Raw genomic sequence first — 12018 nt, forward strand, 5'->3', positions numbered from 1 at the left:
CCTGTGGACCCGGTTAATTTCATGGACCCGGTCCATGGACCATCCCTGTGGACCACCCCTCATTTCAATTCAGTTGTAAATTCAATAGGTTTTACAAGCAAAAAATTTTTCAGACGAAAAGGAGAAGTGATCCTCACACTTATCTGGGAAATTTAAGCAAGAGTCCATGATTAGGAGCGAACAACTTCCATACTGAGCTGCGGTATTTTTATAGACTAGGAGCCCATGTACGATCTATTTTTAGACTACCTTGTCTGTAAAACGACAAAGACAATTTAGGTCAGGTGACGCAAAGACGTCAAGTTAGTTTCTTGTGATTGGTCATCGGGCTCCGCATATTACTGCATATTACTGCAGTAATATGGGGCTGTTGTTCGCTCATATCGGCTACTTATTTAAGCAATTGCCTGTTTTACAGATACTTATACCACCTATTTGGTGGCTCCGAAGGGATTCGTCTATAATCCGCTTTTTAAATATAAGTTCATTTCATTCAGGAAGTCCTTCACCGGAACAAATGAACCAAACAAACTGAGTGGCTTCGAAGCTCAGTTGGTAGAGCATTGTGCCGGCATCGCAGAGGTCATGGGATCGAATCCTCTTGAAGCAACCTAGGGTTAGGTTAGGGTAATTGTATAATTACTGAACGTTTTATACCTTGTACCTACCCGTAGTGTCGGAATCCGGATCTTTGCTCATCTATATGAGAGACTTTGGACTATAAGAAACGAAATTTATAAGAATTTTCGGGAATTTAGAGAGATTTTGGAGAATTTTAGACAATTTTTCGGGAATTATGTAGCTAAACCTACAACGTCATTTTTGCAAAACCTCGTACTAAAATGACGACGGTATCACGTTTTTCCCGCCAAAATGACGCTGGCTTACGCGCGCTCACTGTTATTCTATGAGAAAATCTCGTACTCGTAGTCGTTCTCGTCCTAGAATCTAAAGCTCTTTAATATGACACCCGCAGAGTCAGCCGATTTGGTCTAATGTTTATCTTCCCGCAAAACTTGGATCAAAATTAGACTCTTTTCCGGGTCCGGAAGCTGATGGGGACGAGGCCAATTTGGGTAAATTTTGCTCTTGGGTAGCGGGGTGTAAGCAGCGAATCTTGAGGAAATAAAACAGGATCTCCTTACATATTCTGAAGTATCGATTGCCATTTTAGTTTCTGGATCGGGGCCCGTTTCTCATAGGCCAAAAAATGTGTCATGCCTTGCCAAAATACATGAGCAAAATGCAAATTTCCTCGTTCCCAGTCTTCTGAGGTGCAGGCTAATTCGATGCGTTGTTCCTTTGGCGTTAAATTGTAAAATGGCCGTGTTTGCCGAATAAAGGATTTCATTGCTCTCAAAAATGGGTACCAAGGAAATGGACTCGTGAGTAAAACATTTTTCCGTGTTGTTTATTATCCTTTGTGATTCACATTGACTCTTTTCCTCTCGTAGCACCGTCCAAATGCGACTTTACACACTCACCAAGAGACAATTTGTTTTGGTTTTCGTTGCTTTCTTTGTGTCTTTCTTTCTCACGGCTATCATCGGAATTGCAGGTTAGTATCTTTTAAAAGTACGTTACTGCTTCTTCTCGTAGACCTTGAAACTTCTTTTACCAGTTTACAAGATGTATGCTAGCCAATTACAACAGTATTTAGGAAAGTTGCTTCCTAAAGTTCGCATAATTTATTTGACCAGCTGATTATATTAATGCTGTGATAAAATTAAATGGTAAAACATTTCTATAATTTTTTACAAACGCCCGTTTTTGTTCATAAGCACACGTTCTATACATTGGTTTGGATGGTGCTATTAATGACAATAAAGCCGGCCACAATTTTGGCGAAAGTCCACTCGCTGATCATGATGATATGCCAAGTGGGCTGTAACGTGTTTTATCGAGAGGTTTTCGGTTGCCTCGAGATCCTATTTCTCCCAAAGGACAGACGAATCAGCAATAATTCTTTGTTGAAATGTTTGTTACCTTTTTGCTTTGAATACAGAATGCAATAAACAAAGCTTGAAATAAATTAAAAGGTCAATTTTAGCATACAATTTTATTCAAGCACAAGGTCTACGGAACTGCAACTGTTAGCGTATATGAGCTGTTTTTCCAGAAGTATGTAACACGTCAATAGTTTGCTGAGATTTTGTGAATTCCTGGAATTTGATATCAGTGATAATCCTTGCAGTGTCATTTGCACATTAGGACAATAAAGAACTTCCTGTGGCTTAATTATTATGATTACTTCAAGAATATTGTATGCATTTGTACTCTGGATAATTATATCTTTTTCAAGTTTGCAAGAAGGCTGGCATCTTCAATGCTGGTCTTCAGCAAAGGAGATGGGCTTTCAGTTTTTTGAGAATTTTCGGAAATACAGTAAATCTTCCCTCGCCCTGAACCCCTCTTGTGGGGTCAACAAAATGCATTGTGGGTTATATGAAAGTAGCTAATTAGGGGTTAACAAGCTGCAAGTTTTGAACAGATGGAGAATGTGCTGATATATCATTTTTTGTTGTCCACAGGACCTCCCATTATTGCTGAGCATGCGAAAAAAGCTTCTGAGCTGAATGTACCAAAAGAAAAATTTGGGGTTTGTGTTTCTTGTCCTACTTGCTCATCCTTGACATCATTGGCCAGATAACCATGGATTTCATCATGTACACTAGCATTAGCATAAGTGTTATATTCTTTGTCATTTTTCCAGACTGGCCCTTTCAGCATTGATACAGGAATCTTGTCAACCTTTAATCAAGAGCTCTGGCTTCTCTGCCAGGTCAAATTGAATGGGACAAATTCAGGTAATGTTCAAAATCAGCAACACATTGATAGCATTATCAGAATTGGGCCTAAAAGTCATTTAGTCAAGTCTAACTAATTAGCCATGATCAAAACGTTTTTCAAAACAACATTTTGTTATGTGGACAGAAGCAGTCAGCTATCCGCATATGCTGATGATCATCAGCTATACTTCTCTCATAGAGAACCAGCTCAAGTAATATAGGAAATAAACACCGACAGAAAAAAAAACCTCTGAGTGGTACAAGGAGAACTTTCTTAAAGAAAGTCTTTCCAAGTATCAAACTATGATTATATCTAAGCAAGAAACCGACTTATTACACTACTAGAGGTCACTATAGATTGCAACCTGACCTTCTCTGGGCACATATCAGCTGCGTGCAAGAAAGCAACTTTGTGGGTTGGACTGTTGTTGCGCCTGCATAAGCTCATACAGATCGAGGCTAAACTACAAATATATACAACTGCAGTCCTACCATACCTGACATGCTGCGGATTAACATGGCACTTCTGTAGGAAGTCGGACAGTAATAAATTAGAATGGATCGATGAGAGAGGGACTTGAGGGCAGTCTATAATTATTAGAGCTTCTCGTGTAGTGAACTGTTAGCTAGAGCGAAAATGACAACTTTGCATGACAGGCCCTACAGGAGATTGGTATTTAAAGGTAGTGATTATTGACATCTTTTGTTGCACCAGTGGTACTCTTTAATACCAAATGTGGACAAATGTTGTTTTTTTAAGTGGAAATGAAATTTGAGTCACACAGTTAACCATAAACCCAAATATGCAAATTTAGATACTCTGAAACTTATATATGTGCAAAATCATGTATTTGCTGTAAGACCATAAAAAAGAAATAAATTATTTTTGAGATGTGGTACTAATGATTGTAGTAATAATAATTAATCATACAGTTATCTAATATGTGACCCTTCACTAAACTGAAAGCAAATTAGAGGAAATCAAATCAAAGTTATTTTGTCTCAATGTTGTTTGCGCTGTATGTCATCTTTTTAGGGACATCATTCACTCGTGATTTTCATCTGACTGTTCAAATCCTTGGAAGAGCCAAAGACAGTAGTTACCATCTTATAGCAGCAACACCTTACAATAGATCGCGTGTGCTTAGGTGCAATAAGGTTTGTTGCTCTTAATTTTAACTTGTGGTTTAAATTTCTTTATTTGTTTAAATTGTTATGATCAGAGCTTGCCATCATACAGTTGAAAGGTTACAGATACAATGAACAAACTTATCAACCCATAATTTGACTCCTACATGTAGTACTAGTAGTGCGACTTGATAGATGTTACCTTGTAGAGCCAATGCCAAACAATTTTACTTGTCAATGAGGGCGGTTCTGGAGTCAATGGGTTTATTAGTCAAAGGCAGTATGACAGTCACTGCAATGATGATGATGATGATCAATGATGATAACTCAATGGGTGCCCAGCTGAATGCAAGTGCTGTTACCAGTTGGAGACAGTGAATTAAATCAATTGAAATCAAATAGCATTAAAATAATTACCATAGTTTTTCAGATACAAGGTGCACTCGGTTATAAGACACCCCTCTAGCTTCCAAACTTGATGGCATTTATGTCACAAACTGAAAATCCCCTCAAAATTCTCTGTTATATTAAAGACTCATCTCGAATAGTGAAATTTGGTTGAACTTATCGCTAGTTATGCTGTCTTGACTGAAGATTGCAGTGTCAGTCAAGAAAAGTGGCAGAAGAAAATTCAACTAGAGTATAGAGAAAAACCTTTAAATCCTGCTGTTATCAGACAAGTACTTTCTTGCGGGTGTTTTTGTTGTACAGTGGTAAGAATTGAAAGCCATCATCACAAACGGTGGTGTGAGGCGACCATTTTGGAATCGCAGTAAGGGGAAGACTGGGACAAGTTTAACATACAAGATGGTGGTAAAGGAGCGAAGAATCTCATCCTGCATGAGTTTTGTTTCGAGAAGATACTCTGCTATAAGACGCACCTCGAGTTTAAACCATGTTTGAGACCAACAAGCAATAATTTCTTTGAGGAAAAAATGCTGCTGCATCTTATAACTGAAAAACTATGGTAAAAGCAGATCCAGTCAAATGTTGGTGTTTGGTGGGAGGGGAAAAATAATTATTGAAGTATCTGGAGAAGCACCTTTTGGAACAGAGCAGAGAACCAATAACTCACATAATGTTAGGTCTGGAAATTAAACGCAGGTCACATCGATGGTTTGCGGACACTTGCAAATATTATTATTAATTGTGCTGGGCCTGCTCCCATGTATTGGTTATGAATCCTATTGGTTCATTTTCATGAGGTTACTTAACTATAGTGTAAATTTGATACATGTAATAACCAGTTCTTGTTGAGGACTCAAATGCAATGAGTTAATGATTTTCCTTCCAATGTCCCATCATTCAGCCTCTTGATTATCCAGGTGATCTTAACCCTTGTCCCAGCAGGTCTGGATAAGCAAGGTACACTGTACCGATACACGTACATGTCAGCTTCATATTTTAATTGCAGGGAGAAACCATATGACTACTTCAACTATAATCACTGCAATATTATTATCGCACTGATTACTAGACTGGACCAAACTCAAACCAACATTGTTGTAATTTCAATTATTTTATCCCAGGAATGCAGTCCACTTGTGATTTTACATCTTGGATACATTGACTACCCATCTTATGTGATAGTCATCAGATTTCATTCACTTAACTTGCCAAAAGGAATAAAAATAAATGACATTGCTTTTTCAGTAAGTGACTTTACATTTAGTCTTAATGTGCTGTTGCATTTTGATCATGGTTCTCAATAGTCATTGCTGTCCCATTTTAAGCCTAGTCTGAAATTTCAGCTGTCTCCTCCCTAACCAAGTGAGTCTGAAATTTCAGCATAGGGTTAAGGAGGAAACGGCTGAAATTTCAGACTATTTTAAGCTGCGATACTGCAAGTGAATGACTCAATGATCCACTGATTAGGATGGTTTTAAAGCCATAACACCTACTAGTGACACCCATGACAGGTGTGATGGGTTCAATCGAGAACCTTGTTGATGTAACTTATTTAATTTTGGAGCTGTCACTGTCTTAATCCTCACTCGTCTCAAACCTTAACATAAATCGTGGTGTGAACTGAAGTACCCTGAGGCTTGGTCATCCAATAAGAATAACATTAATTTATTATTAAAAGGCTGTTTGTTTAAATGTGTAGACTGTTCTCCTAAATGTATCAGCTTGACGATCCAAAATAATTTAATTTATATAAAGGGGAAAGTAAAAGAGGAAATGGCAGTAGCACATGATGATTGCTTGATCTCCCCACCTCCCCACCTATCCTAAGTGATGGTAAGATAACTTAACACTGGTCCTGAAGATTGCTTTAATACAGAGTAAAATAAGTCAGTCCCAACGGGGAAAGGGTAGATAAGCACTAGCAAAACCAATTGAGTTATCCAGTGGATAACGCTATCCACCCTTTGAACAACCGGGGCCCGATGCATATGCCATGGATTCAATCAGCACTGAGATCAGCATACAGTATTCAGGGATTCTGATATTTCAGGAGGGTAGGAATAGACAGCAACATGATAAATCTTGAATACTTTTGCGCTTTATATTAAAAGTGGACAAATATTAGTGGTTCTTACCCATGAGAACCCTTAAAACGTATTTAAAACACAACATTTTTATCAAGGTTATGTGGATGAAAATTTTTCAGTAAATTATGTAGTCTTGTTGTGTTTGTCTGTACAAAGGGTTGACTTAGTTTCATGAAGAAGTGAGTGATTAAAAACGTCAAGTGCACTTTAAAGAGGGGCTTCATCTGCTATGGCAAATACATGTAAGCTTAGTACTGCAGACAAGGCACGAAAATACCCATGAGGACTGCAGCACAAAACAATTAGCCAATATCAAAAATACCATGATTATAAAACTCATTAATAATTCATGATGGGAAAACAAAAGAAATGTTTTATTAATCAATATCATTCTTTACTTCTGATACAGCTTTCTCTTCATTTACATGTACATAAATGTTTCTTTCAATTTTCACGGTTTAAATGTCTTGAATCACCAAAAATAACTAGTGTACATTAACAATTAAATGCTGACATTTCATAAGCACAATACAATATTTGCGCCCGTATTGTATCGGATACAGAGTGTCTCGCCTCCGGCTCGACATTGTATATCCGATACAATACGGTCGCTCATATTGTATTTAGTACTTAATACTCTTTGTTTGTTCCTCCAACATTTGGCTTAAGCATTGTTTTTATTTTTTCTTGGGACTGACATTGGTCCTAAGAGAAACTGGAAACAATGGGTATGCAAAATTTTTGAAAGACAAACAATGCATATTACCGGTATGTTATTTTTGTTATCAGCTATAACTACATTAACATTCTTAAAGCCATAAAATAGTTGATCTTTTTGTTCTGATTAAACTATGTTGTATTTTCATTTCAGTTGAAACACTACAATGCAGAATTTACCCAAGTGGAAATATGGTTCAGATTTGTTTTTCTTGTGCTCACATTTATGGTCACAGTAAGTGCCTGTGCTGTAAAGTTGAGTATCTTGTCTTGGTAGAAATGTTGACAGGGTATTATATTATAATCTTAAATCAATTTTTTTTTCAAAAGTACATAAATCGATCGATCAGTTAGACTGGTTTATAAGTTTAAAAGCAGGAAAACCTTACTTAAGGTCATGGCCATAACTTGTTTCAGACCCCTAGTCAGTCGAAAGGAGGGAAAAACATGTGGGAAAAGAGAAGAAAAAAGTTTGATTATTGAACTTGCAATCATTAGCAATTATTACTATTGGGTGATTGTTGTTTAATACTAATTTTACAGTGGTGTACAGTGAGTGCACCCATGTTTCATGAAGATTCTTCAACTATGGAAATAACTATTGCTCTAACAGAAACTTGTATGTTCTTGTTTCAGTGCATGTTTGCTCATTCATTGAGAAGATTTCCACTTCGTGAGTGGTCCATTGAGCAAAAGTATGTAGAGTGTGTACCTTAAGCATTTTTATTTAAAGCACCTTTCAATCAGGGAGGCTCTTCAAATCTGTTAGAATCTTTCTAGAAATTACAAGTTTTATTGTTGATCATGTATCATGATAATTTTATAAAACTAAAAGAAGGAACATCTTTTTGTTTCTTGAACAAGGTGGATGTCACTTCTTTTGCCACTGTTGTTGCTGTACAATGGTGAGTCTAAGCTTTGCATTAAATTTTTATTTTCTTACATGTATTTAGTATCTCTTATCTGTGAGGCAAGTAAAATCTATAAGGCGACTTCAAGTGATGAAAATAATTAATAAAAGAAGGCTCTTTCATTTGGACAGAGAGATAACTATAGGCAGATTGGAAATGACCCAAGCATACCTTCAAAGTTCATCAGCTGGTCTTATTTAAAGTTACAGGGATCATCATCATCATAGTGATGATTTGCAGTACTTAATGATCATAATCATCCCATAATCAGCAGTCCTAATTTAAGCATAAAAGTGACAGTGAAACAAGTTCTTGTACTGTTGTAAGTGTCGCTCATGGGTACTTAACTGTAGACGTCTTAAAGGTGTGCAAGTCGCACTTAACTGGTTCCTGGTTTTACCATAAACATTGCTAATGATAATTACTGGATTTTATTTTGTATCCTATTACCTTTTTTATTATTATTATTATCATGATTATATCTCTCAGATAGTACATGCGCTGTAATTGGCTAAATTAGCGGGCCGTATTCTACAGTACGGCCCGCTGTACAGCGGGCTAAATTTAAAATTTCGACAAAACATCATCTAGCGAGTTTTTCATGTCATTTCTGTTGCATAAACTTGTTCTGAAAACTGTTTGAATCTTGCAAGCAACTATTTCAAACTTAACAGCCAAGAAGATTTAGTTTTTGGGATTTTGGCACGGCATTCTTTGTGGCAGTTGAACCTTCCGCTTCACTTTGACTAGTTTCCTCGCCCGCGCGCCGGTTAACCTCAGAGATATAATAAATATCTTACTAACCTCGTTTTCTCGGTCTGTACTGTAAGTTACGGATCCTCGTTTTTTCCCGTTGATTTATGGCCCAAGCGCGAAGCGCGCGGGCCATAAATCAACGGGAAAAAACTCGGTCGGTAACTTACAGTACGGATCTCGAACTCGGTTAGTAAGAGGTATTTATTATTCTTTTTATTATTATCATTAGTAGTTACTGTAGTAGTATTAGTACATTGTAGTTAGTAGTACCGTAAAAGTCCATGTAGAAGCCGCACCCCCAATTTGGAGGCTCGAATGTTGAAAATTAAAAAAGAGACATACTTTGAAGTTTTCCTTAAGTAAACAAACAAGTACAGTCTCAAAACACTAACATGTACACGGTGGTTGTTATGAGCTTTCATTGCAATTAAGTCTTCAGATAGCAAAATTTCACTTGTCATACCTTTATAGTGTGAGTTTACTTTGAAACGCTCCATGAAGTTGAAATTCGAAGGCGATTGAAACTTTACTCCACATTCCAAAGCTTTGAAATGTGAAGACATGTCTGGGCAATGAAACGGTCCACCATTTGCCTCATGAGTACTTGCAAATATCTTTATTTGGTATTTTCTCACACGTGGCAGAAAGATATGTGTCAAAGTGATTGACCTCAGGGGTCATAGCAAACAGCTTTGGGGAGGAATGGCGATTCCCTGTAGGTTGATGTTCAGTTGTTCAAGTAAAGTGAAAATTAATCTCCTGAGAGAACTCTTGGAGAACAAGAATCGCAATTGAATGCTTCAAGATATGAACTGTTAAATCTATCTTTAAGGAGGCACCACTCATGGAAAAGGCAATGATCAACAGCAACGTGCTTTCAGTTTGTTCTATGTTTATTCAGGGACATTATGAATATTAATTAGGCCTTAGAAAAGTCCAATCTCGGATGTTTCCGTAGATGAGCCGCACCCCAATTTTAATTTGAATTTTGAGAAAAAAGGTGCAGCTAATCTGCTTATAAATGGACTTTTATGGTAGTAGTCACTAATGTTTTATTGTTTGTATTTACAGATCCCCTGTTCCCTCTCAACTTTCTTGTGAATAGTTGGGTGCCGAGTATGTTTGATTCTGTTTTCCAAGCCTCATTCCTCTGTGCATTGTTACTCTTTTGGTTGTGTGCTTTTCATGGCATCAGACAGGTATGTTCCTCTCACAATCATTATCTTTTGTTGTTGTTGTTGTTGGTCACGACACATGTGTAAATGCATGAAAAAACTTGTTTTCAAAACTGGTTTTGTTTACTTTGGCAGAGTGAGAGGAAATTGAGTTTTTATCTTCCAAAGCTTCTAATTGTTGGTCTTTTGTGGGTTGCTGCATTTACTTTGTCATCCTGGCAGCAGTAAGTTTTTAAAGAAACAGATTGTATGATGTTCTTAAGGTGCATAATTTCTCATTGGTGATGATCAATTTCACCATGATAAAGCTGTGATTATAAAATGTGGCAAAAATTACATCTGACATCGCATGTGAGAAATGTTGATTAATGATTAAAAAATGAGCAGCAGTGTTTATCGTCTTGTGTTTTTAAACAGTTTTTGAACGGCTTCAGAAACATTCCACAAAAAACGAGTCACTCGGGGGTCCCAGAAAAGGTTCCAATAATTGTGCTGGGAAGATATCAGCATACAACAAAAACAAGTGGACCATATAAGCAGTGTGGTAATATTATTTTAAAAGCATGTTTTTTCCCTTCAGTCTTTATTTGTTGTCGATGATTGAAGGATGTTGGTTAAAAATGCTGCGTAAGAGAAAGTTTAGAGAATCAAAAACTTGTGATTCAAAGAAAAAGCACTGTTGCAAAAATCTGCTCCAAAATCAACACACAGTGGCAAAATGCAAGGCTGAACAAACAAGCAGTGAACAGGGTTAATGGTTTTGAAAGGGTTTTGAAAACCCGTCTTCTGAAAAACAGTTATAAAATGATAATGGAAGGCTTAATCATTTTGATCTTGATAGTGGCTCATACTATCTCTGTTTCATCTCTGATTTTGACACAGTTTTGATTGGAATGTAATTGTTGGAAAAGAGAACCTGAAATCTCAGGAGCTGGGGAGCCAGAATAATAAGTGTGTTATATTTGGCTTTCAGATACAATGAGCTACAGGATCCTACTTATCAGTATAAAATTGACATTGGCCATTTCATGGTAAGAGTTTATTGGATACACCATTGCTGAGTTACTTAGTGAACGTAGTTTCAGCATTTTAAGTTCAAGATAGTCAAGCATCTGATACCTGTATACCAGTGACATTTTTTTTCTTTTCAGTCCAAGCATAATTTTGGCTTTGATATGCTGTTTATCTTTATTTGTTTTTAGGGTTTGAAGGTGTTTTTCTTTACGATTGGTGCAATATATCTGGTGTATCTGGTTTACTTGTTGTTCAGAGCGTACAGCGAGCTCAGAGCCATGCCCTATTTTGGTAAATGAACTTGTATGTTTTTGCATGATGATAACTGTCTGTTAAATTGACCAGTTAACAAGTCCATTGCTAGGGGGGGAGGGGGGGGGGGTTGGGTGCCTGAGACATCTAGATGGAGACTGCTTCCAATTGGCTGGGAAATCCTTGCAATTCAGCCATACTCTCCCACGCAGCACACAAGACACTGGTGAAAACAGCTACGACCGTACAGTCATGCCCTACAGCACACAAGCGCGGGAATCATGGCACATGCACCGACCTGACAACGCTGCTGACCAGGTGGATCTCGAAAGGCTAATGAAACTGTAAAAGATAACGAGAAATCTTTCATTTTGGCTGTACCTTCAGACCACCCTGAACAGTTGCAAAATTACAAGCTTCAATGGTAGAGTACAGTTGTTTTCGCAGGGATGGTGAACATTAGTGTGTAGACCTAAAATATTTTCTTGCGTTGCTTTGGTTCAGTTCTGCAAGAAAAATGACTTCTTGTGAGAGAGAAGCCATTTTTAAAATACTCTTCTGTTACATCGCCAACCGGTTGGGTCACTTGGTTGAGCTTCGGACTACTACTGTGTGGGAGGTCGTGGGATCACAACTCTGGCTGGACCAACAATACTCAGGCTCTTTAAACAGCTGCCTTTCTAATGACATCTGCAATTCTCGGATAAGGACGATAAATATATAGTAGGACCCGTCTCACATCACATGTGTGGGACATTATAGTTCCCACACACCCTTTGAG

The 12018-nt window shown here is 37.5% G+C and overlaps 1 protein-coding gene across 1 annotated transcript in view; it reads left to right on the forward strand.

Annotated features, from left to right (window-relative positions):
* The first annotated feature begins 1246 nt into the window (after positions 1 to 1246).
* The window catches only part of LOC138053805 (transmembrane protein 181-like), a 22999-nt gene continuing 12227 nt past the window's right edge, over positions 1247 to 12018 (forward strand). The window contains exons 1-13 of the mRNA XM_068900351.1: positions 1247 to 1385; positions 1455 to 1558; positions 2532 to 2599; positions 2714 to 2807; positions 3826 to 3947; positions 5447 to 5569; positions 7284 to 7364; positions 7766 to 7824; positions 7994 to 8034; positions 9868 to 9995; positions 10107 to 10195; positions 10945 to 11002; positions 11174 to 11276. Coding sequence (XP_068756452.1) covers positions 1363 to 1385; positions 1455 to 1558; positions 2532 to 2599; positions 2714 to 2807; positions 3826 to 3947; positions 5447 to 5569; positions 7284 to 7364; positions 7766 to 7824; positions 7994 to 8034; positions 9868 to 9995; positions 10107 to 10195; positions 10945 to 11002; positions 11174 to 11276 — 1093 coding nt within the window. The 5' untranslated portion in view covers positions 1247 to 1362. The remainder of the gene's footprint in view (positions 1386 to 1454; positions 1559 to 2531; positions 2600 to 2713; positions 2808 to 3825; positions 3948 to 5446; positions 5570 to 7283; positions 7365 to 7765; positions 7825 to 7993; positions 8035 to 9867; positions 9996 to 10106; positions 10196 to 10944; positions 11003 to 11173; positions 11277 to 12018) is intronic.

Source organism: Montipora capricornis, chromosome 6 (genome assembly GCF_036669925.1).
Source record: "Montipora capricornis isolate CH-2021 chromosome 6, ASM3666992v2, whole genome shotgun sequence".
Taxonomy (NCBI): domain Eukaryota; kingdom Metazoa; phylum Cnidaria; class Anthozoa; order Scleractinia; family Acroporidae; genus Montipora; species Montipora capricornis.